Source organism: Andrographis paniculata, unplaced genomic scaffold (genome assembly GCF_009805555.1).
Source record: "Andrographis paniculata isolate CXL003 unplaced genomic scaffold, ASM980555v1 Contig71END, whole genome shotgun sequence".
Classification (NCBI taxonomy): domain Eukaryota; kingdom Viridiplantae; phylum Streptophyta; class Magnoliopsida; order Lamiales; family Acanthaceae; genus Andrographis; species Andrographis paniculata.
The window spans coordinates 5,284,476-5,299,368 of NW_026137608.1; the positions used below are offsets into that span (position 1 = coordinate 5,284,476).

Consider the following 14,893-nt stretch of genomic DNA (forward strand, 5'->3'; position numbering starts at 1 on the left):
AGCTGCCGGGACGAACAAGTATATATTTTACTAGTTATCAGCAGTTAAGATACTGAGTTCGGATCAAGTGCACTAATTATCAAGTATTTAGCTCGACTTGACTGATTAACAGAGAACAAGAGATGTGAGACATTGTAGAGTAACTGCTCGGAATTATTACTACATAATATGAGGCTTTAAAGAATTCAGGTTTTGACGCCGAGTCCCACGGATTTCGGGTGCTGCACTGCGACTAACGGTTTCACCGTGCCTTGAGAATTCTTTGCTGTGCTTTTCAACCGAAACAAATCTAGGGCTTTCATTTTTCGCTGATTTGCCTTTTGCCCCGGAGGAGGATTTGGAACTCGATGCGACTGACTTGTTCCGGGGTTGAACGGCTGGCGGCGTGCTGGAAGCTTCCGGAAGCTCTGCGCCCAACCCGAGGGATTTAGGCCTTATGGACACTCGGATGGGCTCGGCCATGCCCTGACCGTCTTTACCTAAGCCCTCACCTTCGACATATCCCATCCTGGCCATCATTTTTGAGCCGAAACCAGTAGTGTGCATCTCGAATTTACCGTATTCTACCTTGTCAGATACTGGTTCGGTTTTAGCGTCGAATGATTTGGACTTGGTTATCTCAGTGTCCATATTGCCTCTCGAGATGAAGGTTAAGGGCTGAGCCGCATAGGATCCAACTCTCTTCCTCGTTTTCTTTTTGGCTTCCTTACCCGAGTTTTTGCTTGATTTTTTCAATTTGATCCTACGCGGTAAGGAAACCAAAAAGAAAACGAGGAAGAGAGTTGGATCCTACCCGGCTCAGCCCTTAACCTTCGTCTCGAGAGGTAATATGGACGATGAAATAACCAAGTCCAAATCATTCGACTCTGAAACCGAAGCAGTATCTGACAAGGCAGAATACGGCGCATTCGAGATGTACACTACTGGTTTCAGCTCAAAAATGATGGCCAAGATGGGATATGTGGAAGGTGAGGGCTTAGGTAAAGACGGTCAGGGCATGGCCGAGCCCATCCAAGTGTCCATAAGGCCTGAATCCCTCGGGTTGGGCGCAGAGCTTCCGGAAGTTTCCAGCACGCCGCCAGCCGCTCAACCTCGGTACAAGTCAGTCGCATCCAGTTCCAAATCCTCCTCCGGCGCAAAAGCCAAATCAGCGAAAAATGAAAGCCCTAGATTTTTTTCGGTTGAAAAGCACACCAAAGGATTCTCAAGGCATGTTGAAATTGTTAGTCGCAGTCCGGCGCCCGAAATCCATGGGACTCGGCGCCAAAACCTGAATTCTTTCGAGCCTCATATTATGTATCTCTCATTATATCTAATCCGCGCAATAGAGCATCAACGGCGGAATCAAAGATAGATGTTGAGGCGTCGACTAAGCGGAAGGCCACAAAAAGCAATTACATTCAATTCCCATGTGTGCCGAGGGGGTTGTTGATATCAACCACGAGAAACTTTTTCGCTCCAATGGTACTTCTTTGTAGTATTTTATAAGACAAACCTGTTTTAAAGGCCTTTTACATAGATAATTAATGGCGATGGGTGTGGAACTGATCCTAAACAACCAAAGAAAGTATCATGCGAGGTCGAGATAGAGAGAGATTAAAGGCTCGTTGATAGATATACTTCTTGGATTACTATTTCTAAGGTCTAGATGCATGATGTGGTTAATGCCTATGAAACATAGATGGTTGTTTTCGATTACATCGTGGTTAAAAAATATTTGGGACACTTTAATTTCGAAAACATGATTAATTTATTGTTATTCTTCTCGGAAGTATATGTTTCTAGTTTAGATGGATATGCTAATTATCTTGTGCGAAAAATGATCATTGTAATATATATTTTTGAAAATATAATAGTTTTGTTGGTGTACCAGTCAGCAATTATATTCTGCGTGTAAATATTGAATATACTAATTGTTCTACGCAAAAATGATATTTGGAACAATTTTTTATTTTGATAATTAGCTTTCGAGCGTAAATCTGTATTCATGGTCGCCGACGGCTTAAAAAGTTGCCGTTGTTCAGTCACCATAGTCTATAAGTGTAGATATGTATGCATCATTGGAGCTCAAAAAAATTTTGTCGTCAGGTCATAGTAGTCTACACGAGTAAATAAGGTGGATTGTTATACATGATAATGATATATTTATTACATGATAATGATACTTTATCCGTCTCTAACGGTCATATTTACATTTGTGTCATTGTACTTAACATTAAAAATATCCATACATTTGAATCATTTTTTGTACAAATATTTTTCTATTAGTATTATGACACTAATGAAAGTATTTTTGTAATTTTTTCTTAATTTGTACTATATTTTGATATAATAATTAATATTCAAATATCAACACGCAAAAAGTAAATGGAACCTTAAAACTGGACGAAGGTAATATTATTCATATCTTACAATTTATCAATAATATTTCTAAATAATATTTCAGAAGAATAAAATTATTCGATTTATTGGCTTAATTTTTTTGGAAATAAAAATTATATGTATAAATTAGTTTCATAATTAATGTCATATATTTTAGGTGGATAAATAAAGTAGATTATATTTACTAAATTATAGGTCAATTTTATAGTATTATAATCAATAAATTTAATATTTTCCATAATATAAATATATATTAATTTTCTGTTGATTTATTTAATTAAGAATGACTAAATTTTAAGTTTATAAAACAATCTAAATAGATTTTTGTAGTTCAAAATTGTATTCACTATTTATGAAAATTTGAAAAAAGGATATAAAAAAATATATTAAAAAATAATGTCAAACATTTTTTCAATTTTTTTATGAGGATATAAGAATTGAAAAGTTTATAATATTGAAAAATTAAAAAAGTAGTATATATATCTCGAAAATAATTATAACTAAAGAATAATATATTTGTTTGTCGAAAATAGGCATGATGAAATGATGACAGTCTATTATATAAATGTTTTATTATGCCTTCGAAGATGATGTTTATAAAATAAATATATGATGTGATAAAAACAAAATTATAAAAATTTACTTTCAGACACGAAAACTTCCCATGATTTAAAGCAAAATTAATGTAATTTTCATTCCTAACATTTTAAAATATATAGGTTTGATCTTTTTTAAATTGATACATATTGTTGCACACATTTATTTATTTATTTTGGACGATTTTATACTTCGAACTAGTGATATTAAAAGAAAAATTAATTATTTTCGTATGAAATAATTTATCCAGCCAAATAAAAAATAATTTATATAATTATATATTTTTTATATTTACAATGCTTAAATCAAGTACATAAATCATGAAATTAATACCATAATTAATTAATATTAGTTATAAATCGACAAATTTAGCCGTTAAATTAATTAGAGATGGACCGTTTTTGTGCATATAGCTTTTATAGTTGTATATTTTAGCATATTATAGGATAGTGTGAATGTAATTATTGGTCTATAAAAAGATTTACCCTCCTCATTCCTACACACGTTTCTTCAAATTTCTTTCTTTTCCCTAATTTCTTCCTTTCTTTTTTTTTTCCTTTTTTTTTTCTTCTTCTTCCCCTTTACTATATTTATCTATTGATTTTTCTTTACATTTCTATGGTTTACTAATTTGTGGATCACTGTTCTTGCCGTAACAGTTTGGGTTTGTGTGGCATATGTCTTTTTATTGCTAAAGCTTCCAAGCGACTTATCAAGAAGATATACGATGGAGGCCTACAAATTGATTTTAATTTGAAGCGACTTCAAATTTGTATTGCTTTACTAATCTTGCTTTTTGATACTGGTAAAATACATATATGAGACGATAGATTTGTACGGGGAGAAATTGATAATTGATTAGTGTTGTATATAGAGACGATTGTTGGTACTGTATTTGGGGTCGAAAGGGATGAAATTTTATTTGTATCTTGAATGAAATGTATCTGTATATGGATGCAAGAAAGAGTTATTGCAATTGATTTTGTTCTACTCTAAGGTCTACGAATCGATTAAAAAACTTATTAATGTGTTGTTCTTTTTTAGGCCAAGTGTGTTGCAATTTTCTATATTAGATTATTTAAACTTGAAATAGTTATCATTGTTACAAATTATAGTTATCTACTAAGCCATTGATTCCGAAATTTGAATCAATTTATATTTGGACCATCAGGAGCGAAAATGTATGATTGCATGAACATGGGAATTAAGTTATATCATTTTCAATACTTTTGGAAACTTTTGAAAAAAAAAAAAAGTAAAAATAAAAAACTACTATTTGAATATTCTTTGTGAGTTAGGTGAGGTCCAACTCATGGAATCATGTGTAGCAGATGGATCTGGAGGCGTTGGAGTTTAAAGTTATGATCTTACGGTCACAAATTCACTCATCCACACCATCAAACCATCCCCTACGGGACAATATAATCTACTTTTCTTTCAATTGATCGGGGCCGATGTCAAAGACAATGATTTCTCAACTGTCGATGGTGGATACGAAGAAAGTTATCCGAGTTAGCACCAACACTAACGGTTGTCGCATAATCATCGGGGGGGGAAAATCAAGGTAGAATACGGTACACTTGAGATGCACACTACTAGTTTCGGTTCAAAAATACCCGCCAATATTTGATATGAATATATTTCCAAGTTCACCAGGGCAAAAGGTAATTCGGCGAAAAATGTTAGTCCTAAATTTGCTTCATTTGAAAGCACACCAAGTTGTTCTAGTCGAAAACGATGATGAATATTGGATGCCACTAGGCACAAGCCTCTTTCGTAGGAATAATTCTTAGCATTTTACTCTTCAGTGTCTCACTTCTCTCGTTCTACTACAATAAGTCGATCGACTGCAGATGAAATTTACAGAAATATTTTTGATTCATCTTAAGACAGCTATGACAAATGATGGCCGAGGATGCGTTGAATTGAGTCTAATTCCACGATCCCATTGTTCTTGGAATTGTAATTGAACACGGCCATGTCTTAAGCTGCCGGGACAAACAAGTATATATTTTACTAGTTATCAGCAGTTAAGATACTGAGTTCGGATCAAGTGCACTAATTATCAAGTATTTAGCTCGACTTGACTGATTAACAGAGAACAAGTGATGTGAGACATTGTAGAGTAACTGCTCGGAATTATTACTACATAATATGAGGCTTTAAAGAATTCAGGTTTTGACGCCGAGTTCCACGGATTTCGGGCGCTGGACTGCGACTAACGGTTTCACCGTGCCTTGAGAATTCTTTGCTGTGCTTTTCAACCGAAACAAATCTAGGGCTTTCATTTTTCGCTGATTTGCCTTTTGCCCCGGAGGAGGATTTGGAACTCGATGCGACTGACTTGTTCCGGGGTTGAACGGCTGGCGGTGTGCTGGAAGCTTCCGGAAGCTCTGCGCCCAACCCTAGGGATTTAGGCCTTATGGACACTCGGATGGGCTCCGCCATGCCCTGACCGTCTTTACCTAAGCCCTCACCTTCGACATATCCCATCCTGGCCATCATTTTTGAGCCGAAACCAGTAGTGTGCATCTCGAATTTTCCGTATTCTACCTGGTCAGATACTGGTTCAGTTTTAGCGTCGAATGATTTGGACTTGGTTATCTCAGCGTCCATATTGCCTCTCGAGATGAAGGTTAAGGGCTGAGCCGCGTAGGATCCAACTCTGTTCTTTGTTTTCTTTTTAGCTTCCTTCACTGAGTTCTTGCTTGATTTTTTCCCGGAAGATTCTGCACCATTAGCCTTCTTCTTATCTGTTCTGACCGGCTTGCCATCAACAACCGAGAAATCATCATCCTCGCCTGCTCCTATTAACTGAATAAAAAGCAGGGGATATGTTTTGCGCAAAGTGTATATTGAAACAAACTTGAAAGTTTATGGGAAAGACCGCATTTGATACTAATAATACCTTCTCGAGACGAATCTTATCACTTGAGGACGGCATGCACGTGTGGCGTGTTCGCATCACCGTCACAAATCTGCGGGGAGTAAACAGAATCATGGTTCTACTTCAGAAAGCAATTCCAAATGTGAAAAACGATACGGATACATGGAAGAATGGACTTTTAACTCAAAATGCATCACGCAATTGGAATGACGGATACGAAAGGAACAAGGCTTACCTTTTCTTCCCGGATCCTTGGCATCCACTTTGCAAGCGATAAATGCTGGCTAATCTGCGTACCTGATAAACGAAAAGCGAGATTTAAGTAAAAGCAGCAAGCTTGAAAATAAACACCATGCTCGAATCAATAAATCCCATTAAATCAGATTACTCCAATTCTCTTTGACCATACAATGTGTGTGCCTCAAAATTCGAAAAATTCAATAATGTTATGAAGTAAACAAACATTAAATCTAAGAACGACACATTTAAGATACTGCTATTAACATACATTTATGCCCACCGGAGCAACAATGAGAAGTTCCACAGAATTCTAAGTTATCGCACAAGGATATGCAAGTATGCATTAATTCTATACTAAACGACAATTCCAGGCAAAATGAAATGTTTGTTGGTCCTGGCTCCACACAGGAACAATACGTACCTGGGAACAATCCCGTTGGTGCATTGGTGGAAATGATTCCATGTCTATGCCTTCAAGAACAATCCTCTCCAATTGCTACATAAAGTAAATTTATTCGTCAAACGAGATTTCAAAGAGCACAAGTGATCCATTACATTTCCAACAAGATTGTAAAAGAAAAAACTGAGGTCACTTCATTTAACACTAACAGATTTTGTCCATAGTTAGTTCAAATATGAAACAAATCCTGTGAAGTGGTGCGTGTATGTAGAAACGTGAAAAGATACACATGTCATTAGGTACAATCCAGTAGAAAGCCGAATTTGCTGATAAAAGACTAGGAAGAGGATCAGGGGATTTTAAAGGGAAATTCATACATAAAAAGAGTAAAGCTAAGAGTTATCATTCAAATTCAGGTTTCAAATTGGAAATCAATGCAACATAAAGCTCAAAATGATTTAGTTTCTTCATACTTACCAAATTTATCTTTTGAAGATCTACGCCACGTTGAATCATTCTCTCTCTACGCTTAATCGCAATCATTTCCTTACGGTGCTTCTTTTTTTCCCCTAAAATTGGAAGGTATACACACGATGCATTTGATCAGGCAAAAAGTAAAAAATAATTACCATCATAGATTGTACGGAAAGGGCTGCACTAAATAAACACCGAGAAAACAACAAACAATACCAATAAATTAGGCGTCACAGAAACCGATACCTGGCAAAGCCCTGCCTTTTTTGTCTCTGCGAATTTCTGAGGGATAAGACTGCATAACTTTTGTAACATGCTTTTTCTTTCCCGACACAGTTCTCGGATCTTTCACAAACATAAGGTCATCCAGATCATACGACTGAGAATACCGGACAGGTGTTAGCTTTTTATCCTTTCTACAAGACTGTCTTTCTAATCCAATCTTTTTCAAGCCGTACCCACTTGAAGATGCCATACAGGCATCCGAATCCATCTTTGGCAATGCTTCATCGTCGCTGTCTTCAGAAGAATCACTGTCATCGTCAGACACATCAGGAACACGTCCAACAAGCTCATCAATATTGACAATTTTTCTGACACCCCCAATTCCATTAAAGTAATCGGCAGCGACCTCCTCATCAATGTCCGAACCACTACACGACGAATCATCTTCTTCTGATGTTGCAGAGGAATCATCCTCCTCATCTGAGCCCGAGCTGTCTTCATCTGTATCTCCATCCTCTCCTTCATCATCCTCCTCACTGCTGGTATCGTGTACGTATATTTTTTGCCCTCCGATAACCAGATAACCAAGGTTTTCCTCAAGAGCTGCCACATTCTGAGACGTTTCAGCATTTGAACCAGATTTCATCTCCGGCATACGACCCTCCTCGGAGGAAGATACGGTCAGAGGATCGCTCTCTTTCTCCTCCATTTTGGAAGAGGTTCCGACACCTTCGAGAGGTGTTTCCCCATCATCGTAGAACCCCAATCCTCTATGCGAGCTTTCATCCAATGTAAAACTAGTCGAATCATACAGATACTTGACATTTTGAAACTCCTTAGTCGGCCCCTCATCCATGTAAGCGACAATTGGCGTCTTGCCCGAATTTATCAATACTATAGGACTTGACTTATCGAAATTAGTCCCTTGATTTTCAGTTTCATTTACAGTTGCATCATCTTCCTAAAAATCAGCAATTACAAGAAATACATCAAATGATCACTTCAAGTTCAAACAAGAATATGATTAACCTATTCCACCAAAAGAACTATTACTTGGCGTGAGAAGAAACAACACAATCAACAAGAAACCAGATTCTCATCTGCTAAACATAATCCATTTAAACCAAAATTAAAAATTAAGAAAATCAGTAGGAGGAAACTGTAGGAACAAGATTAACACTCAAAATCAATGGAGCAATTGAATACCTGCGGATAGTGATAACCGATAGCATTTCCTCTGTTTTTATTGGCGTTCCTTTTGGACACAAATCCTGAGTCGGATTTCGAGCCCTGATTTTCCCCATTCCCACTCGCGGATCTCAAGTTTCCATTCCCTAAACAAGAAAACCATTACAAACAAATACAAGGCATCGCCGTAAAATCATTACCCCCAAGTAATCCAGACCTCGGGAAGGGGAAGAACCATAGCCTGCCCAATCGGACAACAATCCGCCTTCCACAAAGAGGCCTCGACCACGTGAACCACCCCTCCTATTCGATTTATTCGAGCTTTTCTTACTTCTCCCTCCCATGGATAGCTACTCGATGTGCTTTCTGACACGGTTGCGGGATGCGATGGACGGCGGCGAACGTTGATTTCAATCGGGCTTCGGCTCCTTGACACGAAACTCGGATGGAATGAACGATTTGTGGCGATTCCCAGAGTTCTTGGGGAAGTATGGTGTTGTACCTTCTGAAAATTCGAGGCGCAAGGGTATGGTGTCCTATAAGTACAAGCAAGCAATGGATGCGGAACCCGAACCTACCCGGAATAATTCGGTCGGTTCTTTTCCGATCAATTAAGAAACCAACCAGCGGTTCGAACCACCGGCTCGCCTGTTTCAAACCGGCGGTTCCAAGGAACCGCAAATCAATCGGAACCGATTTACACGGTTCGGTTTTGGTTTCTATTTTCTCCGAATCCCGAACGCCGGTTCGAACGGCGGTTCATCAGTTTTGAAAAATATGCCTCACTTTAAAATGGAAGAAAAGAAGCAAAAAAGAGAAGAATGAGTAAAATAAGGAGAATGGAAGAAAGGTGGAGGAATTGGTGCGCGATGGCTTTGATGTAAAATTATTAGGGTAAATTTAATTTATTTATTTTGTACTCCTATATTTTATAAAAATAAAAATTTTATTCAAATTATTAATAAAAATGATAAAATAATTTTAAAGTTTATATTCATATTTTTTAAATATAATAATCTTTATTATCAAAATATTTTTATATACTCATATTTAAATTTAAAGTATAAAAACATCTAATATATGAATTTATTTTTTTGCCGGATTTTTATTATTTGAATTTTGTATTTTTTTAAAAAAAAAATTATAATTTTTTTTTATCTTATAACAATTTAATACAATAGTAATTTTTTATTACATCGGGAATGAAGGTATAGTCTATATAAAATTATGCATTTTTATTCAAATAAACTTTTGAACTTTATAATTGAATTATTTTATATAATATTTTCTAAAAAAATGCTATTTTTAAATAAAATTGAAATTTGACAGTTTTTGAATTAAATTAAATTATAAATTTGACGGTTTTTAAATTAAATTAAATTATAAAAATTAAAAAACAAATAATTTATTTTTTTTATTTTAAATCAATCAAAATATATTTTCTCAATCGAAGTGACATGTAACTATTTTAATATTTTTATCTATTTTTCTAATGAAAATATTTTTACTTTAATAAAAAATTATTTGTATACTTTATATAATATTGTTATTTGTTGGATTTTTTTGTCCACATGATCCATCCCATTTAGACACAGATACACTCATTTATGAAGCTCAAACACACCTGGATCAAATTTATGACACAACTTACAATATACTTATTTGGCCCACGACCCGCTGCCCTAATTAGGCCCTGACCCGCAACCCATGTTTATCATCTGCGTCCTTTTAATCTACCTATATAAGAGCAGGAGGCAGAGCACCTTTCTCATAATCTCATTCTCATATCTTCTCTCTACAACTCCTGCTCTCTAGCCTCTCCTCTCTCTCGCACCACTTTCCCGCGACGTTTTCCGGCGGTTCTTCAACGGTTGCCCGCTTTGTGGAGTTCCTTGGTATGGTGATTTTCCCCATGTGTTGTAGATTTGAGCCGCAAGGGACTCCCTCAACGTGAAGACTTCTGTTTTGCCTTGTTTCTTTACTTGTGGGGATTATTTTTATTTGTCGTAGGTAAGGGCCGGTGTGTTTCTGTTCATCGCGTTTTTTGGTGTGTTTCTGTATAAATTTGTATTTTCGAGTTAGTTTGGGGCTGAGTCTTCAAAAATCAAAACTAGTTCAAGTTTTTTTTTGCTTTGTTTACTCGATTTCTTAAATAAAATATTTAGATTTTTTCATATATTTTAACATTATTGAAGAGTAAATAAGTTTAAAGACAATATTATTTTGTTATTATATTATTATCTAAAAAATACTAATATAGTAAAATCTAATTGAAAAAATTAAGTGAATTCATATGATTTAGAGGAACGAGGGAATATTATTTTCTATTATAAAAATATTATATTCAAATAAAATTTTAAATGAATATTTTATTTTAAATCCATTTAAAATCATAAGCAAAGAATTTTAAAAATGATTTTGCTTGTTTAGTGTTTTTACAAGATAATTTTTTTATATAAAATTTAGAAAATCGTGATTACAATATATAAATAATTATACCTAGTATTTTTTAAAACCTGAAACGAAAGCATCAAATAGATGCACAAGAGAAATCTCCAAACCAAAACTGACAATGACATGCACAGATCGAAACCCATACAACTTGATACAACGACGACCAACAGAGCTAAAAACATAAACCGACACCCAGACGAGCAAATACTTTCGCACCACGGGGGAGGGGCATCAAGCTTGATGCACGGCGCATGCTATCCTCCGGCTCGAGCGCCATCATGTGCTCCGACATCCAACATACCGTCATCAAATTAGGGCGATTCGGCACGTCGCATCGGCTGCGCTCCTCAACTGTCCGCCCTGCGGCCCCCCAAGTCGGAAGCCAACAACGTCTCGTAGTACGCCAGTTTGACGCCGGGAGGGGAATCAAGCTCGTTGCACGGCGCATGCCGTCCCCCGGCTCAAGCGTCATTGTGCGGCCCGTCATTGACAACCCCGGCCGCGCCCATCGTTGAAGGTCGCTCGGGGTGCACCCAGCCATGTGCCGGGCAGAGGATTGCCACGCCGAGTCGTGCGTGCCAGTGTCACGTCCGACCCGTGCACATCCATCCGACCCATCGCCGGAAACCGGCCACCAGCCGACCCTTTCTCCGCCCGGAACACGGTGGCCGACATTAGGTCGGCGCCTGGGGCCCCACGGCTAGGCCAAACGGCCATCCTCACCCGGTGTCTCTCCAAGATACCATTTCCCTAAAGATACATTTTGAGCAAAATTCCTCGTGACCCTAGTAGACACTCAAAAGGCATACTAGGAGGCCATGCCAGGCCACCGTGTACCTTATGCAGGCTACAGTGGCACACAGATACAGTGCTCGCCCAATCTCGGCCACAGTGGTCGAGCAGTGGCACACGATGGCCAGGCAGTGACCACAGCGGCACACACTGTCTGACAACGTCTAGGCCACCATAATACGTCCTGCCATCCGACGTGTCCAATGCCCAACAATGTCGCCACCCTACGCCCGAATGTCGTACCGCCTGTCGATTGGCATCGGCACACATGGGGCACCTGGCACCCGACATGCCCCGGCCACCCGGTATACAACAGGCTATGGTAGGCCACCGTGTTGCTAGTGGCCGAGCAGCGGCAAACGGTGGTCGTCCAGTTTAGGCCACAGGACGCCTAGTGGTCGAGCAGTGCAGATGGCGGCCACCCAATCTAGGCCACTGTCGGCCACACGGTGCCTAGTGGCCGAATAGTCGCACACGGTACCCGCCCAGGTCCAGCTACAACGGCACATACTGTCTGGCAACATCTAGGCCACTGACACGTCCCGCCACCTGATGTCCCCAACGCTCAACAACATCGTCATCCTACGCCTGAGTGCCATACCACCCGTTGCCCGGAATCAGCACGCGTGAGCTAAATACTTTTAGACAAAATAAGAAAGAAACGCCCAAATCATCTTTTCCCATAGCCCCAATACCATATGCTTCCATTTTCATCAACCCTTAAATGGAGAAATCCACACAAGATTATATCCAAAAATTCCCAAACTTAAGCTTAATTATTTTGAAAAAGAACAGTATCAAAGTTGACTCAAGAGAATTTAACTTTAAATTATTTACACACATTCCATTTAGTCCCTCTACTATATCTACTTTGGAAACCAACTTGCCTCGAAAACTTATTCATTTTTAGCCAGGAGTAATATGTATTAGGCAAAATTGTCTAACTCCCTTGTAATTTTGAAAATGAGCGTAAAAATCTTATTTATTTTAAAAATTGCATAGCACCCTTTTATACTTTAAAAAATATTGTATAAAACTCCATTATGGTTTTAAAACTCAGCATAAATCCTCATTTTACTTTAAAAAATTGCATAATGTCATCTTATACCTTCGAAAATATTGTATGAAACTCCCCCGCCATGCAAAACATACATATAGAAAATCATCTTCTTATCATACGTTTTAATGGTGACGGGATTTCATACAATATTTTTTAAAGTTAATGGGGTGTCATTCAATTTTTAAAGTATAAGAATATTTTACAATAAATTTTAAAACTACACGGAATTATGAGCAATTTTACCTATATATTATATCATCTTACAAAAAATTAACATTCAAAATAAAGTGTTTTTATTAAAAAATAATAATAATTTAAATTTGTGTCCAGTCAAATAGACATAAATTTAACATAAATATATATATTAAAAATTATATCGAATAAAAAAATTTGAACAAACAAATCCATAATTAGACTTTTTTTAAAAAAAAAAAAAATTATATATAACCAACAATAAAAGTAGCTTGTAAATTTATTTATAAAAGTTAAAAATAGAAACTTTGTTTAGACAAATAATTTTGAAAGTTTTGAAATTTTGAAGAAATTGGAAAAAAAAAAATATATATATATATAATATTTTGTGATAATTTTTTCTAAAAAAAAATTAATACTATCAAATTTTCAAACTTGTAATCTAAACAAAATAATAATAATAATAATAATAATAATAATAATAATAATACTCTTCATTATTCAAATTTGTACTCAAATGTATCCAATTAGCTCAAGGTCCAATTTTTTTCTCCGTACAGTTAAAAATTATACATTTATTATTTTTTTACGTATAAGTTTAGAAATAATACTCCAAGTATTTCAACTTAATTTAAAGAATAATAATATTTTAATTATAATAAATAAATAAAAATAATATAAAAATAATTTTATTTTATTTTTTTATATAAAAGTAATGATGTAATATTAAAATAAAAATATTTAAAAAAAAATTATATTATTTTTACAATAATTATTTTATAATTAAACAAATCAATATGAATATTTTATGAGTGAGTATATCCCATGCGAATTCATTTAAAATTCATTCACAATCTTTAATTTCTATTTCTATTCACATAAAATATAAAATAATTTTACTAAATTAATTAAATACATATTAAAATTTTTTTAATTTTGGTATAGTTAGTTAGATGGTCAAAAATAATAAACTATTAATAATAAATTATGATACTCCAACTAAGTATTATTTTATTATTTTTTATATATTAATATTGTTAATATTTTACAAATATAAATAAATAAATATAATTAAAAAAATTAAAATATATAAACATTTTTAATATTATATTTAATAAAATATATTTTCTGTATCAATTAAAAATATTATTTTTATTTATTTCACTCTAAAACATTCTTTTATATTTTAATAAAATAATTTTGCAATAATACCAAAATAATAATAACTTTTACCTAAATATAAATATATTATTACATATATAATTATTTTATACATATGACAAATATATCAAAATCTAATAAAACATTAACTATGGAGTATTTCATAATTTATTATAAAACTCCATAGAACATTTAAATATGAATGAAATTATTTATTTATCGAAAAAAATTAAAATAAAGGGTATATTTCTTCTATCCCAAATTTGGAGTTGTCCTTCTTTTTAAAAATATAAATAAAATAAAATAAAATAAAATTTAATATTTATTATAATTATAAAAAAAAAAATATGTACACAATATATATATATTCTAAAATACAAATAAATGAAAATTTAAATATATATATTGATATAATATAAATTTATAATTCAATCATATCATAAAATTTTATTAATTAAATTTAATATATATTTATATTATTTTATTTATTATCCGTCAAATCTATAGACGAAACCACAAAGACAGTTCAGTAAAATAAAACAGGAAGAAAGAAATTTAAACAAAAAATAAAATAAAATAAATCAATATTTCAAAGCCTAAACAGAGGAAAATTATAAGAAAACTTAAATCTGATGAGCGCAAAAACAACGAAAGAAGACGAATCCACAAACAAAAAAATAATAAACTAAGGAGGCTCAGATTCGCCTTTTATCATCAGAAGAATTAAGAAAGCGGCAAAGCCTGCCATGGCTGCGAAAACCAGCAAACCCAACGAGACGACGACGACGGAGATGAATCGAACATCAAAACCTCGTCACCATCTCATAAAGGCCCCCTGACA

General features: G+C 34.9%; 1 protein-coding gene across 1 annotated transcript; it reads right to left on the reverse strand.

Moving 5' to 3' along the window:
* Positions 1–5,038: 5,038 nt before the first annotated feature.
* On the reverse strand, positions 5,039–8,891 carry LOC127265006 (uncharacterized). Its single transcript, XM_051294644.1, has 8 exons — positions 8,611–8,891; positions 8,412–8,539; positions 7,227–8,166; positions 6,984–7,075; positions 6,528–6,602; positions 6,102–6,163; positions 5,888–5,957; positions 5,039–5,793 (listed from the first exon to the last, which is right to left on the reverse strand). Exons 1-8 carry the CDS (start codon positions 8,735–8,737, stop codon positions 5,125–5,127), a joined length of 2,163 nt encoding a protein of 720 aa, XP_051150601.1. The 5' UTR covers positions 8,738–8,891; the 3' UTR covers positions 5,039–5,124.
* Between the last annotated feature and the right edge of the window lie 6,002 nt (positions 8,892–14,893).

What these genes read in the sequence shown, in the direction of transcription:
- LOC127265006 (XM_051294644.1), bottom strand. Translation starts at nt 8,737, where the DNA reads ATGGGAGGGAGAAGTAAGAAAAGCTCGAATAAATCGAATAGGAGGGGT. An exon ending in TGGTTCTTCCCCTTCCCGAG is followed by an intron (nt 8,540 to 8,610) that starts GTCTGGATTACT and finishes TTTCTTGTTTAG; the next exon opens with GGAATGGAAACTTGAGATCC. An exon ending in TCGGTTATCACTATCCGCAG is followed by an intron (nt 8,167 to 8,411) that starts GTATTCAATTGC and finishes GCTGATTTTTAG; the next exon opens with GAAGATGATGCAACTGTAAA.